The sequence below is a fragment of the Leptodactylus fuscus genome, chromosome 7, assembly GCF_031893055.1.
Source record: "Leptodactylus fuscus isolate aLepFus1 chromosome 7, aLepFus1.hap2, whole genome shotgun sequence".
Lineage (NCBI taxonomy): Eukaryota > Metazoa > Chordata > Amphibia > Anura > Leptodactylidae > Leptodactylus > Leptodactylus fuscus.
The window spans coordinates 149,000,516-149,027,948 of record NC_134271.1 but is presented as its reverse complement, the minus strand read 5'-3'; the positions used below and the strand labels follow the sequence as shown (position 1 = coordinate 149,027,948).

The 27,433-nt window shown below is 44.9% G+C and overlaps 2 protein-coding genes across 2 annotated transcripts in view; both read right to left on the bottom strand.

The window, feature by feature from the left end:
* The window catches only part of TMOD4 (tropomodulin 4), a 34,144-nt gene extending 18,790 nt beyond the window's left edge, over positions 1–15,354 (bottom strand). The window contains exons 1-2 of the mRNA XM_075283261.1: positions 15,251–15,354; positions 2,154–2,307 (exon numbers count right to left, since the gene is read on the bottom strand). Coding sequence (XP_075139362.1) covers positions 2,154–2,273 — 120 coding nt within the window. The 5' untranslated portion in view covers positions 2,274–2,307; positions 15,251–15,354. The remainder of the gene's footprint in view (positions 1–2,153; positions 2,308–15,250) is intronic.
* Positions 15,355–22,665: 7,311 nt separating this feature from the next.
* Positions 22,666–26,823, bottom strand: VPS72 (vacuolar protein sorting 72 homolog). Its single transcript, XM_075281222.1, has 6 exons — positions 26,676–26,823; positions 25,692–25,844; positions 24,479–24,599; positions 24,197–24,373; positions 23,951–24,095; positions 22,666–23,524 (listed from the first exon to the last, which is right to left on the bottom strand). Exons 1-6 carry the CDS (start codon positions 26,790–26,792, stop codon positions 23,149–23,151), a joined length of 1,089 nt encoding a protein of 362 aa, XP_075137323.1. The 5' UTR covers positions 26,793–26,823; the 3' UTR covers positions 22,666–23,148.
* Between the last annotated feature and the right edge of the window lie 610 nt (positions 26,824–27,433).

Here is a 27,433-nt window from a genome sequence, read left to right as displayed (position 1 = left end):
AAGGGCAAGTCCATGCATCACTAATATTAACATGAGTCCTAAATTAACAAAATACTGCCCCCTATGTACAAGAATATAACTACTATAATACTATCTCCTATGTACAAGAATATAACTACTATAATACTACTCCTATGTACAAGAATATAACTACTATAATACTACTCCTATGTACAAGAATATAACTACTGTAATACTACCTCCTATGTACAAGAATATAACTACTATAATACTACCTCCTATGTACAAGAATATAACTACTATAATACTACTCCTATGTACAAGAATATAACTACTATAATACTGCTCCTATGTACAAGAATATAACTACTATAATACTGCTCCTATGTACAAGAATATAACTACTATAATACTACTCCTATGTACAAGAATATAACTACTATAATACTACTCCTATGTACAAGAATATAACTACTATAATACTACTCCTATGTACAAGAATATAACTACTATAATACTGCTCCTATGTACAAGAATATAACTACTATAATACTGCTCCTATGTACAAGAATATAACTACTATAATACTACTCCTATGTACAAGAATATAACTACTGTAATACTACCTCCTATGTACAAGAATATAACTACTATAATACTACCTCCTATGTACAAGAATATAACTACTATAATACTACTCCTATGTACAAGAATATAACTACTATAATACTACTCCTATGTACAAGAATATAACTACTATAATACTACTCCTATGTACAAGAATATAACTACTGTAATACTACCTCCTATGTACAAGAATATAACTACTATAATACTACCTCCTATGTACAAGAATATAGCTACTATAATACTGCTCCTATGTACAAGAATATAACTACTATAATACTACTCCTATGTACAAGAATATAACTACTATAATACTACTCCTATGTACAAGAATATAACTACTATAATACTACTCCCATGTACAAGAATATAACTACTATAATACTACTCCTATGTACAAGAATATAACTACTATAATACTACTCCTATGTACAAGAATATAACTACTATAATACTGCTCCTATGTACAAGAATATAACTACTATAATACTACTCCTATGTACAAGAATATAACTACTATAATACTACTCCTATGTACAAGAATATAACTACTATAATACTACTCCCATGTACAATAATATAACTACTATAATACTACTCCCATGTACAAGAATATAACTACTATAATACTACTCCTATGTACAAGAATATAACTACTATACTACTACTCCTATGTACAAGAATATAACTACTATAATAGTACTGCTACGTACAAGAATATAACTACTATAATACTACCTCCTATGTACAAGAATATAACTACTATAATAGTACTGCTACGTACAAGAATATAACTACTATAATACTGCTCCTATGTACAAGAATATAACTACTATAATACTACTCCTATGTACAAGAATATAACTACTATAATACTACTCCTATGTACAAGAATATAACTACTATAATACTGCTCCTATGTACAAGAATATAACTACTATAATACTGCTCCTATGTACAAGAATATAACTACTATAATACTACCTCGTATGTACAAGAATATAACTACTATAATACTGCTCCTATGTACAAGAATATAACTACTATAATACTACCTCCTATGTACAAGAATATAACTACTATAATACTACCTCCTATGTACAAGAATATAATTACTATAATACTACCTCCTATGTACAAGAATATAACTACTATAATACTACTCCTATGTACAAGAATATAACTACTATAATACTACTCCTATGTACAAGAATATAACTACTATAATACTACCTCGTATGTACAAGAATATAACTACTATAATACTGCTCCTATGTACAAGAATATAACTACTATAATACTACTCCTATGTACAAGAATATAACTACTATAATACTACCTCCTATGTACAAGAATATAACTACTATAATACTGCTCCTATGTACAAGAATATAACTACTACAATACTGTCTACTATATAAACAAATGGATTATCGGTAAGAGTCCATTACGGGAGTTGACAGAAGAGACCCCAGTGCTCTGCAGAGCTGTTTTTAGAAATATGAAGGACTTCCAGGTTCATGAACTCCAGACAAGGATTAGACTCCTGGTTCTAGTATCGGTACCTCAGGGTCCATCTCTTGAAGCTCTAAGTCCAGTTGAGCCAACTCCTCTGCCGACATTCCCCGCATGATCTCATCTTCATCTATGTCCCGATACTTCTCCAACTCCTTTTGGTAAGACATGGTGGTGGAGGTGGTGGCGGCTTTTCAGCCCCTTCTATGGAAAAACAAAAGAAAAATGTGTTTGGTACGTAATAAACCACTTACTGGAGCAGATCCCTTTAAGACTTTATATGCTTTAACATGGTTGTCACATAAAACATTGCCAAGTCTTATCGCACGGTCACACACATTATAAAGGACATGAACTAGCAAACCCCACTCACTATACGCAGTAAGCAATGGCATCGTGCCTGCTAACTTGTGCGGAGGGATCAGGAGATTGCAGGCGTATGGAGAGGTTGTGGACTGGAGATTATACGCAAGGAAATATCAGTACATTAGGTCAGAGATCTATGGAGGGGATATATAGTGAATGAAACACTATGTTACTCTGGAGTATAATAAGTGGAGGCCCAGGGGAGGTGAGTAAAAATAACAAAGTTATACTCACTTTAGCCTCACCTTCCCTGGGCAAGCAGGTCTCAGCGGTGACTACGGGGCATGTGATATCAGTCAGAGGATGGAAGAGGTCTGGAGAGGAAGCTCAGGATCCACCGGCCACCGCAGGCCCAGGAAGGGTGAAGCAAAGTGAGTGTAACTTCTTGTTATTATACTCACCTGCCCTGGGCCTCTACCTATTATACCCTATGGCTTGAAAAGCACTTCCAGGTCGTGCCGAACTACAATGCCAAAACTCATGAATATTCATTGAACCGAATCTCGTGAGGTTCAGCCATCTTTAGTAAAGAGGTATTGGAAGGTCAGAGATGTATGTAAGGAGAGGACAAGAGATGGACCTGCTGGGAGGTATCAGAAGATGTAGAAGGGGCAGGTCGGACGGTCTAATATGATAACATTTTGAATAGAATTTGTGTTATGAAGAAATTGGGTAAAGTCAAAGGAGAACAAGGGCAAGGGTAAAATAACCAAAGACTGGGCACCAAGCGGCAGAGTTAGGAATGGCTCAGATTAGCACAAAGTATTCAATGTGAAGACGCTGAGAATGTCTAGACGCTACAGCGATGCCTCCGGCCTGTGCCAGTCACTACAGCGAGGCCTCCGGCCTGTGCCAGTCACTACAGCGATGCCTCCGGCCTGTGCCAGTCACTACAGCGAGGCCTCCGGCCTGTGCCAGTCACTACAGCGAGGCCTCCGGCCTGTGCCAGTCACTACAGCGATGCCTCCGGCCTGTGCCAGTCACTACAGCGATGCCTTTGGCCTGTGCCAGTCACTACAGCGATGCCTCCGGCCTGTGCCAGTCACTACAGCGATGCCTCCGGCCTGTGCCAGTCACTACAGCGAGGCCTCCGGCCTGTGCCAGTCACTACAGCGATGCCTCCGGCCTGTGCCGGTCGCTACATTGGCTGCCTATTCATTATAGAATAAAATATAAAGTTATTACTCTCATCCACAAGGCTCTCCATAATGCCGCACCTCCATACATTTCCTCCCTCATCTCTGTCTACCGCCCAACCCGTGTTCTCCGCTCACTCAATGACCTAACACTTACATCCTCTATTATCACAACCTCCCCCGCTCGTATACAAGACTTCTCCCGAGCTGCACCACTTCTCTGGAATGCTCTACCCCGGACAATCAGATTAACTCCCAATTTCTACAGTTTCAAATGCAAACTAAAGACGCATCTTATCAGACAGGCCTATCACAATTTCTAACGTACACCCTTAACCCTCCTCTGTCCCCGCTCCCACATTTCCCCACATGATATGATGTCATCTCAGGATAACTTTATCTGTCCAAGCTCCATCCACATGTTACAGGACACGACTGGTGACGGCTCATACAGTTTTATGTTTGTGTAATGACAGTCACCTCTATTACAAAAGTGTCTGACCCCCTGTATAAGCAATGCCGCCCCTGCTACCTCTTGTGTCACCCCTCTACCTCATAGATTGTAAGCTCTTGTGAGCAGGGCCCTCAGTCCCAGTCCCTACAAATTATACAGCGCTGCAGAATATGTTGGCGCTATATAAATAAAATATATTATTATTATTATTATTATTATTATTATTAGAGATGAGCGAACAGTGTTCTATCGAACACATGTTCGATCGGATATCAGGGTGTTCGCCATGTTCGAATCGAATCGAACACCGCGTGGTAAAGTGCGCCAAAATTCGATTCCCCTCCCACCTTCCCTGGCGCCTTTTTTGCACCAATAACAGCGCAGGGGAGGTGGGACAGGAACTACGACACCGGGGGCATTGAAAAAAATTGGAAAAAGTCATTGGCTGCCGAAATCAGGTGACCTCCATTTTAGACGAATAGTGGATTTCAAATCCGGGTCATATGAGAATGTGAACTTTGTGACTATGAGACAGGGATAGCTGTACAGGCAGGGATAGCTAGGGATAACCTTTATTTAGGGGGGAATGTTATTAAAAATAACTTTTTGGGGCTCTATCGGGTGTGTAATTGTGATTTTTGTGAGATAAACTTTTTCCCATAGGGATGCATTGGCCAGCGCTGATTGGCCGAATTCCGTACTCTGGCCAATCAGTGCTGGCTCTGCTGGAGGAGACGGAGTCTAAGATCGCTCCACACCAGTCTCCATTCTGGTCCGACCTTAGACTCCGCCTCCTCCAGCAGAGCCAGCGCTGATTGGCCGAATTCCGTACTCTGGCCAATCAGTGCTGGCCAATGCATTCTATTGGCGTGATGAAGCAGTGCTGAATGTGTGTGTTTAGCTCAACTACACTGGTGGAGTAGTTGAGCTAAGCACACAGATTCAGCTCTGCTTCAATCAGCAATTCAATTCTGCTTCAATTTTTGTGAGATAAACTTTTTCCCATAGGGATGCATTGGCCAGCGCTGATTGGCCGAATTCCGTACTCTGGCCAATCAGTGCTGGCCAATGCATTCTATTAGCTTGATGAAGCAGAGTGTGCACAAGGGTTCAAGAGCACCCTCGGCTCTGATGTAGCAGAGCCGAGGCTGCACAAGGGTTCAAGCGCACCCTCGGCTCTGATGTAGCAGAGCCGAGGGTGCACAAGGGTTCAAGTGCACCCTCGGCTCTGCTACATCAGAGCCGAGGGTGCGCTTGAACCCTTGTGCAGCCTCGGCTCTGCTACATCAGAGCCGAGGGTGCGCTTGAACCCTTGTGCACACTCTGCTTCATCAAGCTAATAGAATGCATTGGCCAGCGCTGATTGAAGCAGAGCTGAATCTGTGTGCTTAGCTCAACTACTCCACCGATGTAGTTGAGCTAAACACACACATTCAGCACTGCTTCATCACGCCAATAGAATGCATTGGCCAGCACTGATTGGCCAGAGTACGGAATTCGGCCAATCAGCGCTGGCTCTGCTGGAGGAGGCGGAGTCTAAGGTCGGACCAGAATGGAGACTGGTTTGGAGCGATCTTAGACTCCGCCTCCTCCAGCAGAGCCAGCGCTGATTGGTCGAGTTCCGTACTCTGGCCAATCAGCGCTGGCCAATGCATTCTATTAGCGTGAACTGATTTTGCACAGTGGTTCTAGTGCACCCTCGGCTCTGCTACATCAGATTGCTACATCTGATGTAGCAGTGCCGAGTGTGCATCAGAGGTGTAGTTGAGCAGAACTGGCTCAGCACTGCTAAGTCTCTGCATTCGCATAGGAATGCATTGGCCAGCCTTCGGCCAATCAGCGCTGGCTCTGCCGGAGGAGGCGGAGTCTAAGGTTGGACCTGAATGGAGACTGGTGTGGAGCGATCTTAGACTCCGCCTCCTCCAGCAGAGCCAGCGCTGATTGGTCGAGTTCCGTACTCTGGCCAATCAGCACTGGCCAATGCATTTCTATGGGGAAAAGTTAGCTTGCGAAAATCGCAAACTGACAGGGATTTCCATGAAATAAAGTGACTTTTATGCCCCCAGACATGCTTCCCCTGCTGTCCCAGTGTCATTCCAGGGTGTTGGTATCATTTCCTGGGGTGTCATAGTGGACTTGGTGACCCTCCAGACACGGATTTGGGTTTCCCCCTTAACGAGTATATGTTCCCCATAGACTATAATGGGGTTCGAAAACCCATTCGAACACTCGAACAGTGAGCGGCTGTTCGAATCGAATTTCGAACCTCGAACATTTTAGTGTTCGCTCATCTCTAATTATTATTATTATTATTATGATGTCTCAGAGATGGATGTTGTAGTAGTCTACACGGAAGGGGGTAAGGCCGGGTATTGGTATTTTTGTTGATGCAAAAGTGGGGGCAGGGGGTGGTAAGGGCTACAGCAGCAGACTTGTGAGACTGAGGTGAAGTGCGTGACCATTAACTGCGACTGATAGGTTGGTGGAGCTGAGAGAGATGGGGAAAGATGATAAATCCAGTTTCCTCAATGTCCAAAAGAAGAGGTAGAATACAGCTGATAGGGCTGGGACTCTGGATAGCAGAGAGAGGCGACATTGGGGTCAGTTAGGTAAATCTGAGAGTCGTCACCCTAGAGGTGGGACTGAGAGTTATGGGACTCTGGAGGTTATCCCAGGACAAAGGTGTAAATGGAGAAATGTAACATCTCAGGATGGAGCAATGAGGGCAGAGGACAGGTGTAATAGAAGATAGGGCTAGCGGAGGAAACAGGCCTAGCGGAGGACACGGGCCAAGCGGAGGACACGGGCCTAGCGGAGGACACGGGTCTAGCGGAGGACACGGGCCTAGCGGAGGACACGGGCCTAGCGGAGGACACGGGCCTAGCGGAGGACACGGGCCTAGCGGAGGACACGGGTCTAGCGGAGGACACGGGCCTAGCGGAGGACACGGGCCTAGCGGAGGACAAGGGCCTAGCGGAGGACACGGGCCTAGCGGAGGACACGGGTCTAGCGGAGGACACGGGCCTAGCGGAGGACACAGGCCTAGCGGAGCACACAGGCCTAGCGGAGGACACAGGCCTAGCGGAGAAGCATGTTGTGAATCTTTGAGTTAACAGATCATTATAATGGCCTGGGTTAAGGTAGTTTCAGTATATGATATATATGATGAGTGTCTTTATACCACAAGGGATGTGTGAAAATGTCACCATACTGTATAATAGTAATTATCAGCGCTATACAAAGGAAAAGAAACTGTGATTTACAGGGCCTAAATAATACCACCGCATAGTGCATACATGATACAACCTTGCAGTGCATATCACCATAAAGTAAAGAAATCCACATAGTGCATAAATAACACAAAACATAGTGTATAAAGCATAGAACTTTTTCATATATGAATAACATCACCTTACAGTATATAAATAATACAACCATACAGTGCATAAATAATACAACCATACAGTGCAGAAATAATATCAATGTACATTAAAAAAAATTCACAATAGTGCATAAATACCTTACAGTAAAAAATATCAAAGGAAAAATGATATTAGCATACAACCCATAAATGCCACTATACAGTGCAGAAATAATACCACTATGTAGTAAAAAATAATATCACCCAACAATGCATAAATAATGCCACCTTATAGAGATTACCGTCGTATAACACATAAATAATACTGCCATACACAGCATAACACAAGTGAATACATCTGTAATGTACATAAATAGTATCACTATACCGTGCATAACACATAACATAACAAGAATGATGCAGCGCCATAGTAATCATACTAAATACCGCAATACCACACACAATGTACATGCACACATCATATAGATAGCGGCATGCTTATATGGCCCCTTTCAGATGTTACATTATTACACCGCACCTGTGACAAGCCCAGTGTCCCCCCCCCCCCATCCCATCTATATGACCTGGGCAATTCCAGCACCCCTGGGGTCACATTCATGTGCAGGTTCTCTCCCCTGGTGCCCTATAAATGGTGCATGGTCGGCCTCCATATTAAGTACCCCCTGTATATTAAGTACCCCCCTGTATATAAAGTACACCCCTGTATACACACCGAGTGTGGCTTGGAGAGAGTCCTTAGTAAATCTTCTTAGTACCCCCTGAAGTCATCAGCTGAGACGTAGCCGTCACCTTCCAAACTGCGTCTTCTCGGCTGCCCACAAACAGTTAATTGGCTTCAGACAACACCCTGACTCAGCGGGGCCGCCAGAGCCACGGGGGCGATCATTATCTAAACTGACAGCCCTAATACCCAAAACATGTACTACACCCAGTATACAGGTCAGGAGAAGTACTGTGCACAGGGAACCGTATACCGCATATAGTACACCTAGTATACAGGTCAGGAGAAGTGGTACTGTGCACAGGGAACTGTATACCGCATATAGTACACCCAGTACACAGGTCAGGAGAAGTGGTACTGTGCACAGGGAACTGTATACCGCATATAGTACACCCAGTACACAGGTCAGGAGAAGTGGTACTGTGCACAGGGAACTGTATACCGCATATAGTACACCCAGTATACAGGTCAGGAGAAGTGGTACTGTGCACAGGGAACTGTATACCGCATATAGTACACCCAGTATACAGGTCAGGAGAAGTGGTACTGTGCACAGGGAACTGTATACCGCATATAGTACACCCAATATACAGGTCAGGAGAAGTGGTACTGTGCACAGGGAACTGTATACCGCATATAGTACACCCAGTATACAGGTCAGGAGAAGTGGTACTGTGCACAGGGAACTGTATACCGCATATAGTACACCCAGTATACAGGTCAGGAGAAGTGGTACTGTGCACGGGGAACTACACACCGCATGTAGTACACCCAGTATACAGGTCAGGAGAAGTGGTACTGTGCACGGGGAACTACACACCGCATGTAGTACACCCAGTATACAGGTCAGGAGAAGTGGTACTGTGCACGGGGAACTACACACCGCATGTAGTACACCTAGTATACAGGTCAGGAGAAGTGGTACTGTGCACAGGGAACTATACACCGCATGTATTACACCCAGTACTGAGCCGGGGAAGTGGTACTGTGCAGAGAACACACTGTATGTGATGGGCCCCACATCATCCCACCAGCAGGGGGCAGTGTGTAGCGCCACAGCACAAGCAGGACTGATTCTCTCACTACGAGGCCTCGAGATTCCAACCCAAGCGTAGTGAGATCCCAATCAGATCCTAGATGAGAGGCGATAGCGGATACGGCTCCAGTCTGTACAGTGTAGGGTTCTCATTCATGACTCCGCTGCTGATGAAGCTGATCTTGGCTGGACGGCAATGGCACCACATGTAATGGGTCTTGGGACATCAAATTTCTTTATGCTAATGGTCCAGGTAGAGACAAGGGGTGTAATGACGGCGCCCCCTGTGTCTAGATGGTGGACAAAGAAACCATAAGAGCTGCCTGTCAGGTGAACAAACATTCCTCTACTGGCAATCTGTCCGGCCGGACACCAATCAGCCATAACAATAGGCCACTGAGTGGTAAAGATTATTTGGTGACAATGGCGCCTCCCAGTGGTGGGATATATCAGTCAGTTCTTGAAGTTGATGTGTTAGAAACAGGAAAAATGGGCAAGTGGAAGGATCTGAGTGACTACGTAGAAGGATAATATAGGTAGAATGGGGCAGAGTGTCATGGGAGGTATTCCGGGGATGTAATGGCTAAGAAAGTTGAACTGGTGAACCAGCGACAGGGTCATGGCCGCTCATGGTTCATTTATTAGTAGGAGGTGTTTTACAGCATGTGGACAGGTGGGTGTATGTGCATTACGTACCCGAGGAGATGGCACCAGGGGCACTAAAGGAAGAAGCTGCTGGCAGAGGCAACGTGATAATCTGGGTGATGTCCTGCTTGGAAACCAATCTAAGTGTACAGTCAAGTACCCGCCTTTATGGAAGACGCCTCAGAAAAACTGAAAGATTGTTTAGGAATGTTCAGAGCAACATGACAAAAAGATGAAGGTGAGGAGTAAAGATGGCTGAACCTCTCAAGATTCGATTTCTTTTGGGCTCGGATGTCTCAGGTCCAAGATTTCTTGGCTTAAAATATAGTGTAGAACACTGTCAGGACTCCTAGGAACCTATCTATAAAACATAGTGTATGACACAGTCAGGGCTCCTAGGAACCTATCTATAATACATAGTGTATGACACTGTCAGGGCTCCTAGGAACCTAGCTATAAAACATAGTGTATGACACAGTCAGGGCTCCTAGGAACCTATCTATAATACATAGTGTATGACACTGTCAGGGCTCCTAAGAACCTATCTATAAAACATAGTGTAGAACACTGTCAGGGCTCCTAGGAACCTATCTATAATACATAGTGTATGACACTGTCAGGGCTCCTAAGAACCTATCTATAAAACATAGTGTAGAACACTGTCAGGGCTCCTAGGAACCTATCTATAAAACATAGTGTATGACACAGTCAGGGCTCCTAAGAACCTATCTATAAAACATAGTGTAGAACACTGTCAGGGCTCCTAGGAACCTATCTATAAAACATAGTGTAGAACACTGTCAGGGCTCCTAAGAACCTATCTATAAAACATAGTGTAGAACACTGTCAGGGCTCCTAGGAACCTACAGTCCTATGAAAAAGTTTGGGCACCCCTATTAATCTTAATCATTTTTTGTTCTAAATATTTTGGTGTTTGCAGCAGCCATTTCAGTTTGATATATCTAATAACTGATGGACACAGTAATATTTCAGGATTGAAATGAGGTTTATTGTACTAACAGAAAATGTGCAATATGCATTAAACCAAAATTTGACCTGTGCAAAAGTATGGGCACCTCAACAGAAAAGTGACATTAATATTTAGTAGATCCTCCTTTTGCAAAGATAACAGCCTCTAGTCGCTTCCTGTAGCTTTTAATCAGTTCCTGGATCCTGGATGAAGGTATTTTGGACCATTCCTCTTTACAAAACAATTCAAGTTCAGTTAAGTTTGATGGTCGCCGAGCATGGACAGCCCGCTTCAGATCATCCCACAGATGTTCAATGATATTCAGGTCTGGGGACTGGGATGGCCATTCCAGAACATTGTAATTGTTCCTCTGCATGAATTCCTGAGTCAATTTGGAGCGGTGTTTTGGATCATTGTCTTGCTGAAATATCCATCCCCGGCGTAACTTCAACTTCGTCACTGATTCTTGAACATTATTCTGAAGAATCTGCTGATACTGAGTGGAATCCATGCGACCCTCAACTTTAACAAGATTCCCGATGCCGGCATTGGCCACACAGCCCCAAAGCATGATGGAACCTCCACCAAATTTTACAGTGGGTAGCAAGTGTTTTTCTTGTAATGCTGTTTTTTTTGGACGCCATGCATAACGCCTTTTTGTATGACCAAACAACTCAATCTTTGTTTCATCAGTCCACAAGAACTTCTTCCAAAATGAAGCTGCCTTGTCCAAATGTGCTTCTGCATACCTCAGGCGACTCTGTTTGTGGCGTGCTTGCAGAAACGGCTTCTTTCTCATCACTCTCCCATACAGCTTCTATTTGTGCAAAGTGCGCTGTATTGTTGACCGATGCTCAGTGACACCATCTGCAGCAAGATGATGCTGCAGCTCTTTGGAGGTGGTCTGTGGATTGTCCTTGACTGTTCTCACCATTCTTCTTCTCTGTCTTTCTGATATTTTTCTTGGCCTGCCACTTCTGGACTTAACAAGAACTGTCCCTGTGGTCTTCCATTTCCTTACTATGTTCCTCACAGTGGAAACTGACAGGTTAAATCTCTGAGACAACTTTTTGTATCCTTCCCCTGAACAACTATGTTGAACAATCTTTGTTTTCAGATCATTTGAGAGTTGTTTTGAGTAGCCCATGATGCCACTCTTCAGAGGAGATTCAAATAGGAGATCAACTTGCAATTGGCCACCTTAAATACCTTTTCTTATAATTGGATACACCTGGCTATGAAATTCAAAGCTCAGTGAGGTTACAAAACCAATTTTGTAAAAAGTAAAAAGTAGTTAGGAGTATTCAAATCAATAAAATGATAAGGGTGCCCATACTTTTGCACCGGTCAAATTTTGGTGTAATGCATATTGCACATTTTCTGTTAGTACAATAAACCTCATTTCAATCCTGAAATATTACTGTGTCCATCAGTTATTAGATATATCAAACTGAAATGGCTGCTGCAAACACCAAAATATTTAGAACTAAAAATGATTAAGATTAATAGGGGTGCCCAAACTTTTTCATAGGACTGTATCTATAAAACATAGTGTATAACACTGTCAGGGCTCCTAGGAACCTATCTATAAAACATAGTGTATAATACTGTCAGGGCTCCTAGGAACCTATCTATAAAACATAGTGTAGAATACTGTCAGGGCTCCTAGAAACCTATCTATAAAACATAGTGTAGAATACTGTCAGGGCTCCTAGGAACTTATCTATAAAACATAGTGTAGAATACTGTCAGGGCTCCTAGAAACCTATCTATAAAACATAGTGTATGACACTGTCAGGACTCCTGGGAACCTCCTATTTCCTCTCTAAATCCCAGGATTTGCGCTGTTTGGTCCCAGAGGGAGACATCAGTTAGCTTAGGGCACTGCGGGGAGCAAGTTATTTAAGTAATGCCCCCAGGTTCACCTCCCGGGGAGGGGGGTGAGGATGAATTTACAACACACAAGATGGCACAGTGACAAGGACAGCATTGCCTTTCAATCATTTTACCACCCCGTCCCCACAAGGGGAAGACCTGTAGGCTGCCCAGACCTAAGGGCAAATGTGGGATTACTACAACTGTATGTTATATAATCATGTGTAGGGACATTATGATGATGAAGGGAGTATCTAAGGCCTAATGTAAATGGCCGAGTGTACAAGCTGGGGGTGGGGGGCATTTTATAGCAGAATGCACTTGGATAACATAAAGAGAGTCATCCAAATTCACGGAACAGGATAGAACCTGTCCTAAAACTATTGACATGGATCGGCACATCAAACCCACTGTGTATCTAAGCTTGTGATATGTACTAGCTACTGTCTATTGAGCAGATGTATCTAAGCCTTAAATGAGTGATACAGGCTTCTGAGCTTCGATCCTCCAGCAAAGCGAAAATCGATCATAACAAAACTATATATACTATACTATATACAGCTACCAGACGGGGAAGAGACCAATTGCGGAATTTACTGGGAATTATATATATACGGCTATAAGAGGGGGAAGGAGACTGACTCAGAACTTACCTGGAAGAATATTTACAGTATCAAAGTGAGAAGGAGATTGACTGAGAAACTTACTGAGGACTATATTTACAGCTATCAGAGGCGAGAGACTGACTGGGAACTTACTTGGCAGTATATATATTCAGTCGTCCGAGGGAGAAGGAGGCTGACTGGGAACTTAGTAAAGACTACATTTATAGATGCCGGAAGGGAAGGAGACTGACTGAGAAACTTACTGGGGACTATATTTATAGCTGCCAGAAGAGAAAGGAGACTGACTGTAAACTTACTTGGGGCTATATTTACAAGAACCAGCAGGGAAAGAAGACCAATGTGGAAACTCAATGGGGACTACAACTATTAGAGGGGGGAAGTAGACTGACTGCGTACTTACTGGGGACTATATTCTAACTTGCAGAGGGGGAAGAAGACTTACTAGGAATGTACTAGGGACTGTATTTACAACTGCTAAAGGAAAGAGGGCTTATTGGGAAACTCAATGGGGACTATATATAAAGCTACTAGAGAAAGAAGGAGACTGACTAGGTACTTAGTGGGGACTTTATAAACAACTGCCAAAGGGACTGACATAGGATGATAATTTTGGCTGCCAGAGGGAGAAGGAAGTAGACTGGGAACTATTTTTTATAGCTACCAGAGTATCAAGCAAATAGTGGCAATGTGTAAAAGAAACAGAGCACATTGCAAGAGGTTTCAGGTGATGAAGCCAAAAAACAAGGACATGGGTCATGTGATAGGGTACAGTAGCCCCCTCCTACAACAATAGCACAGAGTAGCAGCACTTAAAAGCGATATATTTGTTGGATAACCCTGTTTTTTGTTGCATTCCAGACAGTGACTACGAACCTCTTATAGATAAGACTACTGTACAACTGTGGGTAGAAACATCTCCAAAAAAACATAGGTACCCATTGGTGAAGGGGGGGGGGGGGGCAGGAGTAGCCATGCGATACGTCCCAATACAAGTCAGGTGGAGACATTCACAAAAAAAAAAATTAGTCTTATCTCCGAGACCAGAGTAACAGACAAAAATTGCGGGTTCCTCACAAGGAGCAGCCAAACTTTTCTGCCCACACATTATTTCCTACCAGAAGTGCAGGCAACCCCCCCCCCTCCTCCTTCCCTAATATATATAACCACCTGTCTGCCTGCACGATCCCTGAGGGGCCCTTGTTAAAAATAATCCCCCATGCAAGGCCCTTAAATCTGTAAGACAACACAGCAGCTGCCCCGGGACCTGCCTGCTTGCCCCATAGGGATCTCTGCTGTAAAGACAGCGCTGTGCTCGGGATTTACACCATGCATGCACTGGATAACAGGGAAGGATTTGCAGAACTACAAGTCCCAGAAGTTTGATATCTGCTGACTAGACCATGCTAAATATATATATATATATATATGTATATATTGTAAATGCATTAAATAGAATGCAAGCTCTGTAGCCCAGGAATATCAACCCCAGCTGTGAGGTCTGCACCAGCGTAACAACGTGCAAGGTCTGAGCCGCACACAAATATGGTGAGGAGCCGTCGGGGGACCCTAAAGTGGGATATTTCTGGCACCAGGCCCCCCTATAGCGTTACCATTACCAGACAGACATCTACGTTCCAAGAGGTAACAGATATACAGTCCAGTCACCTCGCTGCACCCACAAACCCCGAGCCAAAAACAAGAGGAAAAAAAATCTGATTTTACAAATCACATTGAAAAAAATTTGCAAAAATTTCCTACAAATAAGTCAGAATCATGTGGACCGGAATCACATACAAGTCATTAAAAAATGGGACAGATTAGAATCTTGTAATATAAAAGTTAAAAAAAAAAATCAAGAATTTTAAAAAGTTGCAGAACTTTTTGTAGAAAAAAACCCAAAACAAATCTTAAGATCCTAAAATATCAGCACGCTTACCTTGTGACTCTCCTGCCTGCTGAGTGAGGGGGGTCTGACCGAGCCTGAAAAGGGGATACTTTTGGAAGGGGTGTGACCCTGCTGTCAGTAGGCTACAGCTGCTGGACACATTTCTATGTCCTCCGGCAGACACCTAGTGGTCGTTTTACAGTATTGCATCCTGACCACCCTATCACCTGCTGGAAAAACTCATTAGCAAATGTCTTGGCTGACTCGGCAGGGAGGGTCTCCATAAAGAGGCGACTGGAGAAGTGTAAACAAGACAAAAACTGCAGAATAACAGGAAGATAATGAGTTAGGGAGGCGTTCACACAAAGCACCATGTACTCCTCAACACACTGCAACACCAAGAAGAAAAAGTCTTGGCATTTGGAAAAGTCTTGGTGTGACTTCTGTTGTGAAGGCATCTTCATGATGTTGCCTCCAGACCAATTATTGCAATCAAGTGTATTACCAAGACAAACGCGGAACTGTAGAGGATAGACCGTCATTGTAGGATTCATCACCGAAGAGGATAGACCTCCATTCCAGGACACATCACTGTAGAGGATAGACCTCCATTCCAGGACACATCACTGAAGAAGATAGACCTCCATTCCAGGACACATCACTGTAGAGGATAGACCTCCATTCCAGGACTACTCACTATAGAGGATAGACCTCTATTCCAGGACTCCTCACTATGGCAGGATAGACCTCCATTCCAGGACTCATCACCATAGAGGATAGACCTCCATTCCAGGACTCATCACTGTAGAGGATAGACCTCCATTCCAGGACCCATCACTGTAGAGGATAGACCTCCATTCCAGGACTCCTCACTATAGAGGATAGACCTCCATTCCAGGACTCCTCACTATAGAGGATAGACCTCCATTCCAGGACTCATCACTGAAGAAGATAGACCTCCATTCCAGGACTCATCACTGAAGAAGATAGACCTCCATTCCAGGACACATCACTGAAAAGGATAGACCTCCATTCCAGGACACATCACTGAAGAGGATAGACCTCCATTCCAGGACACATCACTGAAGAGGATAGACCTCCATTCCAGGACTCCTCACTGTAGAGGATAGACCTCCATTCCAGGACTCCTCACTATAGAGGATAGACCTCCATTCCAGGACTCCTCACTGTAGAGGATAGACCTCCATTCCAGGACACATCACTGAAGAGGATAGACCTCCATTCCAGGACACATCACTGAAGAGGATAGACCTCCATTCCAGGACACATCACTGAAGAGGATAGACCTCCATTCCAGGAATCCTCACTGAAGAGGATAGACCTCCATTCCAGGACACATCACTGTAGAGGATAGACCTCCATTCCAGGACTCCTCACTATAGAGGATAGACCTCCATTCCAGGACACATCACTGAAGAGGATAGACCTCCATTCCAGGACACATCACTGAAGAGGATAGACCTCCATTCCAGGACTCCTCACTATAGAGGATAGACCTCCATTCCAGGACACATCACTGAAGAAGATAGACCTCCATTCCAGGACACATCACTGAAGAGGATAGACCTCCATTCCAGGAATCCTCACTGAAGAGGATAGACCTCCATTCCAGGACACATCACTGTAGAGGATAGACCTCCATTCCAGGACACATCACTGAAGAGGATAGACCTCCATTCCAGGACTCCTCACTATAGAGGATAGACCTCCATTCCAGGACACATCACTGAAGAGGATAGACCTCCATTCCAGGACACATCACTGAAGAGGATAGACCTCCATTTCAGGACACATCACTGAAGAGGATAGACCTCCATTCCAGGACTCATCACTATAGAGGATAGACCTCCATTCCAGGACTCCTCACTATAGAGGATAGACCTCCATTCCAGGACACATCACTGAAAAGGATAGACCTCCATTCCAGGACACATCACTGAAGAGGATAGACCTCCATTCCAGGACTCCTCACTATAGAGGATAGACCTCCATTCCAGGACACATCACTGAAAAGGATAGACCTCCATTCCAGGACACATCACTGAAGAGGATAGACCTCCATTCTAGGACTCATCACTGTAGAGGATAGACCTCCATTCCAGGACTCCTCACTACAGAGGATAGACCTCCATTCCAGGACACATCACTGAAAAGGATAGACCTCCATTCCAGGACACATCACTGAAGAGGATAGACCTCCATTCCAGGACACATCACTGAAGAGGATAGACCTCCATTCCAGGACACATCACTATAGAGGATAGACCTCCATTCCAGGACTCCTCACTATAGAGGATAGACCTCCATTCCAGGACACATCACTGAAGAGGATAGACCTCCATTCTAGGACTCATCACTGTAGAGGATAGACCTCCATTCCAGGACACATCACTGAAGAGGATAGACCTCCATTCCAGGACTCCTCACTATAGAGGATAGACCTCCATTCCAGGACACATCACTGAAAAGGATAGACCTCCATTCCAGGACACATCACTGAAGAGGATAGACCTCCATTCCAGGACACATCACTGAAGAGGATAGAACTCCATTCCAGGACACATCACTATAGAGGATAGACCTCCATTCCAGGACTCCTCACTATAGAGGATAGACCTACATTCCAGGACACATCACTGAAGAGGATAGACCTCCATTCTAGGACTCATCACTGAAGAGGATAGACCTCCATTCTACGACTCATCATTGTAGAGGATAGACCTCCATTCCAGGACTCCTCACTATAGAGGATAGACCTCCATTCCAGGACACATCACTGAAAAGGATAGACCTCCATTCCAGGACACATCACTGAAGAGGATAGACCTCCATTCTAGGACTCATCACTGTAGAGGATAGACCTCCATTCCAGGACACATCACTGAAGAGGATAGACCTCCATTCCAGGACTCCTCACTATAGAGGATAGACCTCCATTCCAGGACACATCACTGAAAAGGATAGACCTCCATTCCAGGACACATCACTGAAGAGGATAGACCTCCATTCCAGGACACATCACTGAAGAGGATAGACCTCCATTCCAGGACACATCACTATAGAGGATAGACCTCCATTCCAGGACTCCTCACTATAGAGGATAGACCTCCATTCCAGGACACATCACTGAAGAGGATAGACCTCCATTCTACGACTCATCATTGTAGAGGATAGACCTCCATTCCAGGACTCATCACTGAAGAGGATAGACCTCCATTCTAGGACTCATCACTGAAGAGGATAGACCTCCATTCTACGACTCATCATTGTAGAGCAGGGGTAGGGAACCTTCGGCTCTCCAGCTGCTGTGAAACTACAACTCCCAGCATGCTCCATTCACTTTAATGGGAGTTCCAAGAACAGCAGAGCAAGTATGCATGCTGGGAGTTGTAGTTTTGCAACAGCTGGAGAGCCGTACGTTCCCTACCCCTGTTGTAGAGGATAGACCTCCATTCTACGACTCATCATTGTAGAGGATAGACCTCCATTCCAGGACACATCACTATAGAGGATAGACCGCCATTCCAGGACTCATCACTATAGAGGATAGACCTCCATTCCAGGACTCATCACCAAAGAGGATAGACCTCCATTCTACGACTCATCATTGTAGAGGATAGACCTCCATTCTACGACTCATCATTGTAGAGGATAGACCTCCATTCCAGGACTCATCACTATAGAGGATAGACCTAAATTCCAGGACTCCTCACTGAAGAGGATAGACCTCCATTCCAGGACTCATCACCAAAGAGGATAGACCTCCATTCTACGACTCATCATTGTAGAGGATAGACCTCCATTCTACGACTCATCATTGTAGAGGATAGACCTCCATTCCAGGACACATCACTGTAGAGGATAGACCTCCATTCTAGGACTCCTCACTATAGAGGATAGACCTAAATTCCAGGACTCCTCACTGAAGAGGATAGACCTCCATTCTACGACTCATCATTGTAGAGGATAGACCTCCATTCCAGGACTGCTCATTATAGAGGATAGACCTCCATTCCAGGACACATCACTGAAGAGGATAGACCTCCATTCCAGGACTCCTCACTAAAGAGGATAGACCTCCATTCAGCCTCCATTACTGTGCACCCTGATAGCCTTTGAGAGCAGTGGAGTGAGGTCAATAGAACACCAGTAGATGGCCGTCTGGCTCGTAGCCCAATGTCATACAAGTGTGTTCTGATGGTCGTGTCCACACTGCTGCCTCCCTAGGCTTGGGATGTGATGTCACTTTCAGTACGGGGTCACTATGGTCTAATCTTTCACTTTGAGGATCTGTCCGTGCCGAGGTCTCCTCCATCCACCTCTTGCTGTCATTGCACTTAGTTGTTTTCCCAACCACTAGAACACACACTGACCAGCACTGACACCTCGGCCTAGGCGCGTGGTAACTACCGGAATAATAATCCAAGGTGTCTCTGTACAAGGATACAAGTGATAACCGGCCCATCGGTGAGCAGGAGACCTCGCACCATCATACAGATGATTTTGTAGTGTAGGAAAGTCTTTTTTAATGAGTAAAAACAGAAAAGCACAAAATTAAAAAAAAAAAATAAAATTGTGGAATCTTAAATGTTAACACATGGCGGCTACATGTAATCACAGAGCAGGGGATCTGGGGCAGAGCCAGCACTGAATCACTGGAACGGACGCGTGAGCAACTAATTTTTTCTGTTTGTTTTCTTATTGCTCGTTGTAGTTGGTTGCAGATTATTATTTTGTTTTTCCACAACTTATTGCAAAATGTATTAAATACTTTCTTACACCGTATATACTCGAGTATAAACCGAATTTTTCAGCCCAGTTTTTGTGCTGAAAAAGCCCCCCTCGGCTTATACTCGAGTCAGCAAAAAAGAATTTTTTTTTTAATTTTTTTTTAGGAGAGTGAGGGGGGGGGGGTCGTCTATGACCAGCCACAATATCAATGTATAGAATCTCTCATAAAATAGTGCAAAAAAAAAAATAATTAAAAAAGTAAAAGTTGTAAATCCCTCCTTTCCCTAGAATACATATAAAAGTAGAAAATGACTGATACACATACACATGAGGTCTCCCTGTGTCTACTGAATATAGGGGATCTGCAGTGCTCCTCTTCCGTCAGGAAGGGGTTAATAGGAGCACTGCAGATCCCCTATATTCAGCCAGACTGAATTCCAAGTGGGGGAAATAAACCCAGTCCTCAAGCTCAGGGAAGGGGCAGACAGACAACCAAAACACCCCCTCCCCTCCCCCATCACCCAGCAACTACTGCACCCAAAAACTCCGAACATTTTCATTTTTGAAATTTTCCAGTAGCTGCTGCATCCCCCCCCCCCCCCCTTCGGCTTATACTCGAGTCAATAAGTTTTCCCAGTTTTTTTGTAGTAAAATTAGGGGCCTCGGCTTATATTCAGGTCGGCTTATACTCGAGTATATACAGTATATTGATCTGATCTCTGCAATCCCTGCTCAGGTCATAGGGGGGTAGTCTGCTAAAATATCTTTTGTGAAAAAGGATGGATGTTGTATTTAAAAAAAAAATAAATCAAGAATTAAATGTATTAAAAAAAATACCGTAAGCCCAGATTAAAAAAAAAATTAAATAAAGAAAAATTCAATTATTTTCCCAAATTTTAAAATAAAAAAAAGACATGGAGGCAAGGAGTCGTGTAAAGTTTGTGGATTCGTCACAGACTTTTCCCAAGATTTTTAAGGACACCTCCTGGTTTGGACATTAAAACCCACACGTTTTTTTTTTTTGTTCCCTCAATCTAAACTTTACAAACTTTATAAGTTTTCAATTTTTCTGCCGACAGCAATACAAGGGCTTAGCATTTGTGTCACGAGCTTTATTTTTCAATGTCACAATTGCGGGTCACATGATCAGGGTTTATTTAGCTTTTTCTTAACCACTTCCGGACCACCCATAGACTATATACGTCCGGGAAGTGGTTGCCTAGTTCTGACAGGATGTACTTGTACATCCAATCAGAACACAGTAGCTGCACAGAGATCGTGCAGATACTGAAGCTGGGAGCCGGCTGTAACTTCAGCCAGAGCTCCCACAGAGATGGCAGGGAAGGTTTATTCCCTTCCCTGCCATCTCGATCGCTGTGTATACAGTGCTCATTGAGTGCTGTATACACGGCTATGGGCGCCGCCATGATGCGGCCGCTCTCTGACCCAGGCGGTCACGGGATCCGCCGGGAGCAGCGTCTTACAAGAGCTACTGGGTCCTACAGGACCCAGATGAGCTCTGTATACTGTGTATACAGCATGTAGGAGTCTGTATTTCTCCTGCAACTGAGGTTAAATGTACCAGCCCCAGTTATAGGGGAAACCAGCCTCCAATACCAAAAAAAAAAGTGATCAGATGTCCCCAAAGGTCTCTTATCACCTTATGGGGACACAATCTGGAAAAAAAATAAAATAAAAATATAATAAAAAAGTTTTTAAAAAAGAAAAGAAAATAAATAAATTAATAATACGCTAATAAAACGCCGTTATTAAAGGTTATAGCCCCACCCCCAACGACACCATACAAAATAAAAATTACTGTAACGGAGAGGAAAAACTATTTTATAAAGTTTTTCAGTGACACTGTGTTATTAAATAAAAAATAATAAATTGAAAACCAGACACAATTTCCCTCCTATTATCTTTATATTTTCCCGGATATAAAAAAATTAAAACACATTTGAAAATAAAAACAACATAAAAATAAAGCCCTATGTGTCCCCGGAGAAAGACGAAAACATTAGTTGACTGAGACATACGGGAAAAATGTTACAGCCCTCAAAACCGCAAAATGTAATATGTGTCTGGTCCTGGATCACAAATTGGCCCGGTACTGAAGTGGTTAAAGGGGTGATCCAGTTTTTGGTAATATTAATTAGCTAAAAAAAAAAAAGTTAGCTTTTTTAAAAAAATTGAAATCCTCCTCCTTTCCCTAAGATACATAAAAGTAAATAAAAACAATCCAAAAACATAAACTCCTATATCCCATATATCTATGGCTACAGACTACCGGCAAATTTTAAGAATCAACGATTTCCTTGGGTTTATGTTTAGAAGAAAATCTGCACCAAAATTTGTCATTGGTGCTCCCGTATTGACCCAGGAATACTTTTGAGGTCACTGGTAAGTTTTGACTCCCCCCACTTTGACAACAATTTTCTTCTGGTGTTTAGGTCCATGGGATACTACAGTGGCGGCCATTGTGTCCGCAGTCCCGGTATAGAGGAACACATAGATAGTAGAGATGAGCGAACACTGTTCGGAACAGCCGTAGCGAACACTGTTCGGAACAGCCGTTCCGAACAGCACGCTCCCATAGAAATGAATGGACGTAGCCGGCACGCGGGGTGTTAAGCGACCAGCCGCCGGCAAAGTGTACGTGCCAGCTGCTTCCATTCATTTCTATGGGAGCGTGCTGTTCGGAATGGCTGATCCGAACAGTGTTCGCTCATCTCTAATAGACAGGCCTGACCCTTAGTCTTACACTCTGGTGGTCCGGCTTTCATCAGACTCTCTACGGGCTCCGCACACATTGAACCTACGGCTCATACAGAACATGAATTCCTTATAAATCACTGGATTTATTTTAGGTTTAAAAAAAAAAATTTTTTTTTTTTTTACCAAAATGAGTTTCAAAAAGTTGCAAAGAGATGACTTTCTATGGCCCAGTCTGTGAGCATTACCTTGTAGACTACGTCACTGTGGCCAGTGGGGGTGGGGGGCCACCAAGGGGGTGGAGTAGTGATATGTAGCCACTTAGCTGCTTGTAAGGCGTGTCATGTGACCTCTTTGCTGATTGGTTGTGACAGATAAGAGGGGTAACATGTGACTCACTATAGTCCTGCGCTACTTCATTTATAGGGTACAACATCGCCACCTTGTGGACACCTCACAGAAGTTCACCGAGTTCATGATTATTAGGTTGCCGGCACGCTCTGTTTGATGACTATTTTCTGCCGCGTGTTGCGCTGACTGGCGTCCTGCGTAGCGGTCGTGGGACCCATAGAGGCGGCTGCCATGGCGGCATTGGGCAGGCCGTGAGCGGTGATGTATTTTTTATAAGCTTCTCGGATGATCTTGAAGGCGCGGGCGTTGTAATACGGAATATCGGTGATGGGGTCCCGGTACTGGGCAGGCTTATGGGTGACCGGGCACAGCTCTCGGATAGGGAGCCGCGCTTTGTTCCTGGTGAAGATCTGCTCAAAGGTCTCATCGTCTGAGAAGGTGATGAAGGTGCGGGAACACTTACTGCCAGGGGGCGCCGTGGAGTCACCGGACTGATCCTGCTCCAACCTACAGAAGAAGTGAGAGTCTCAGCAGGTGTGACAACCAAGAGCGGGGAAAACATCGATACGAGGGCGACCAATTAAAGGGGTTTTCCAGGCCTTAGTGCAAGTGATGGGGATACATCATCAACTGAAGATAAGTGCGGGGAGGTCGGACCCCGGGACCCCAATAGATCAGCTATTTAAAGTGGTAGCAGTGCTGCTTCTGCTTTCAAGTCATTGGTCACATGGCCTATTCAAGTGAATGAGGCCCAACTGCGATACCAAGAACAACCACAAGCCAATCTACGGCGCTGTACTGGAGAGGCTTCAGAGCTCACCCGAAAGCTGCGACCACTTCATACAGGAGGGTCCAACTATCAGACTCCCCATGTATAGGTCAATTAATAAGCCTGGAGCTCCCCTTTAAGGGACAGACGAGAGGAGCACTCACCCCTCCACATCTACATTTTCCTCCTTCACGGTGACATCTGTGATGAGTGGCATGGCCACGGAGTGGTAGCGGATGGTCGGCCCCACGCACCGCCGCTTCTTCTGCACCTGCTTCTTCTTGTCGGCCTCTAAACGTTCATAGTTTTCTGCCAAGAAGAGGAAAAAAATGGAAAATGTTATATTCTAAAATGGAGACAGGCCTTGTGTTGGAGCGCCATTTCCTCCGTGGCGAGTGCTATATACTTACCCAGCGAGCGGATATTGATCTCCTCGGTAATCTTGGCCTCCTCCAGCAGCTCCTCCTGGGTCAGGGGTCTGTCCAGGTGAGGTCCTTTCTTCTTGCGAGACTGCACCTGCCTCTCCTGCACCCTCAGGAAGGTCTGCCGCGTGTGTTCTGTGGTCGACTGGCGCATCTGCTTACGGCCTGTCAGCAAAGCAAAAAGCTCAGAGCTCGCCAGCTGATAACAGGGAGCAATCGCTTACAACGCCCGGGACACAAGGAGATCGTACACCGAACAATGACACTTACTGTCCACACTGTCTTCTGTGGTCTCCTGCGGGGGAGGTCTCTCCGGTCGGCTCTTTGGCGCACTGCTGGGTGCGGCATCAGGTTTGGGCTTTGGTTTCGGCTTCAGAAGCTGAATGGGCTCCTGGGGGAGATAAGAAGGGGCTCTCAGAATAGGGGGCCACACCACGGATTACACAGTCAGTATATCCCCTCTGCACATACTTAGTAGTTTAGTGCGCAGCCATCTTTCTTTAAGGGGTTGTCCGGGCTCAGGACATGCCATGAATATATGATTGATAGGGGGCGCCATCATCACAGCTCAGGTGAAGTCAGTGGGAGCAGAGATGTAGTGAAGGTGCCCATCAATATACAGAGGACAAAGCTTTAGGCTTCCAGCTCCGTATTAGGTACTGAACAGCTCCAAACAGCTGATCGGTCCAGGGGTCAGCCCTTCGTGAGGATAGACCATTAACCCTAACCTGTCCGTGTCTATAGGATTGCGCTGCAGCCAGGACCTCACGAAGACCCAGGTCCGACAAAGACCTAACAGTTTGCCAGTGTTAGACTAAGTATAAGAGATCCCTTTCTTTCAAAAACAGCTCAACCCGAGTCTATGGATTGTGTCAGGTCAGCGTCATTCACTTCAATAGAGATGAACTGCAATACCGCGTACAACCTGCAGACTGGCAAGGCGCTGTTACTGGGAGAAATTCTGTTCAAACATTCGATACACAATCAAACTCACCAAAATAAAAATGGCTGTCCTGATGGCGCTTTCCCTATCCACAAAGCAAATTATCGGTTAAAGGGGATACGTCCTTAAAGACACTTATCCCCAGGATAGAGGTTAAAGGTCACATCGCTGGGGGTCCGACCGCTGGAGCAAGTCCTCCTGTATCCTCCGGTGTGCTTGTGTGACGCTGCATTCACTTCCACGGGGCCTCTGGAAATTTGCAGTCTGGCAGGTTATCACGGGGACCCCGTTCTCCAGACCCCCAGCAATGTGACACATACCCCATATTCTATGGATAGGGGATAAACAAAACCTTCTAAAATCATATGTGCTCAGGATTTACCCAGCATGCTCTGCTTATTAGTATCTCAATGGAAACTGTCAGCAAGTCTATAAGGAGATGCTGATGGCTTCCACACTGGAATGAGGGGCTCTCTGGACAGCTCTGTGTTCCTCCCCCTTGTCCCACTTCTGAGACGGCGCGCCACCGCCACCACCCACCTTATAGGCTTTGGTCACCACCCTGCGCTTCTTCTTCGGCTCGTCCTCCTCATGGTCGCTGGTGGGTTCGTCACCTTCATCGATATCGAAGTCGGAGTCCACCTCGTCCTCACTCTCGGAGCGATCCTCGTTATACTCTTCATCTCCAGATTCCTGAGGAGGGGACAAGACATTAACCCTTGGTGTCAGATCAGGATCATTAAAGGGATCGTACCAAGTACTGAAGTTACCATATTACTTCCTTATCAGTGGGAATAGGAGTTGTCAGACCCCGACCGATCTGGAGGACGGCGGTTCGGTTCCCCTGTCCTGATGATGCCCTGCACCTCCATTCATTTTGTATGGGAGAGACAGCAATGGCCAAATGCAGCGCCACCGATGCTCCCATGGACAATGAATGTAGTGCAGGACACGTGCTCAGTCTGCTGCTCCATCCGGATGTGGAAACCGGACCCCCAGATATCGGGACCCCACCAATCATAAAGCTATCAATAGGTCTAAGGTTAGCGCAACCCCTGTAACTAAACTATCACCCATCTCCATGGAAGACCAGGGGGTCGGTGCCGCCACAGGGAAGTCAGGACCCCAAGTACATTGGGGTAAAAACCTAAACTACTGCTCATCCTGAGCTGCCTAGTTCATGAATAGCATTCTAATGCTACAGTAAAGACTGACACAAGGTAAAGAAAATGAACAGAGCAATGCACAGCATAGGATGCCATTCAGAAACTGCAGAAAGCTGGGTGATAACTCCTAACATGACTAACCGACCCCGATAACGTACCTAGACTGTAGCCCCCAATGGATCTTAGTAGGTGCGGCGAACTACAAGTCTCAGCATGGCTGGAATAGCTCTGATCTCCTGAAAGGCTGGCACCTAGAGGACTACAACACCCAGCATGGCTCCCTGACAGCTCCAGGCTCTGCTGCTATATACGTGTATGATGGGAGTTGTAGTTCCCCTCTGACCAGGTATAAACAAACCTCCTGGAAGCCGCCATACGTCGTCTTGTAGAACTCATCCTCCTCTTCCCGGTCCAGCAGACCGGACATACGGTTTCCCGCCGTCTTTCGGGGCGCTCGACTCTCCGCCAGGCTCATTTTTGCGGTTCTACAGATCGGTCATCGGCTGGAGGAGTCTGCCGATCAAGGCAAAGCAACAGAGCGCGGGCCAGCCAATCACAATGCGGGATAGAGGAGTGAAGGTGGAGTCAGCCAATCAGAGGCGGCGACTTAATTACTAGGCTAGCAGGACACAATGGAACGCAGGCGACGTCATCAGCTCTGCGACACGTTACTGAACTGTTGCCAACCAAGAGCCAGCCACAAGATGGGTGATCATAGAAATCAAAAGTAGTCTGTAGAATATAGAGCAAAGTGAAGGGAATAAAGTTAATATTGGATGTTTTGTCACTGGTTCACATTTATCTGCTTGTCCCTGAGATCTGAGGCTGGAAAGCATAAACAGTCACACAAATAACCCAGAGATAGAACATGAACTGTCATGGCCGCCTGCTCCAGGGTGGGATTGTGATGGTAGACACGTATGGTCATACCAGGAGCTCTGTAATAATCATCGACAATCCTGTTCCTGCATTACAGATGATGATTGTGTCCTCTGTAACAAATAGGCTGTGAATAAGTCACAGTCTGAGGCTGGGCTTTGTAAGATTTGCCCCTTTTTTCGGGCCGTGACATGCCCAAATTTGTTCCGGATATTTCGGGAAGGTTGGTAACTATGT

Coding starts and splice junctions, on each gene's coding strand:
- VPS72 (XM_075281222.1), bottom strand. CDS start 26,792: ATGAGCCTGGCGGAGAGTCGAGCGCCCCGAAAGACGGCGGGAAACCGT. Junction 24,374..24,478: donor CACAGAAGACAGTGTGGACA/GTAAGTGTCATT, acceptor CTTTGCTGACAG/GCCGTAAGCAGATGCGCCAG. Junction 23,525..23,950: donor GAAAATGTAGATGTGGAGGG/GTGAGTGCTCCT, acceptor CTTCTTCTGTAG/GTTGGAGCAGGATCAGTCCG.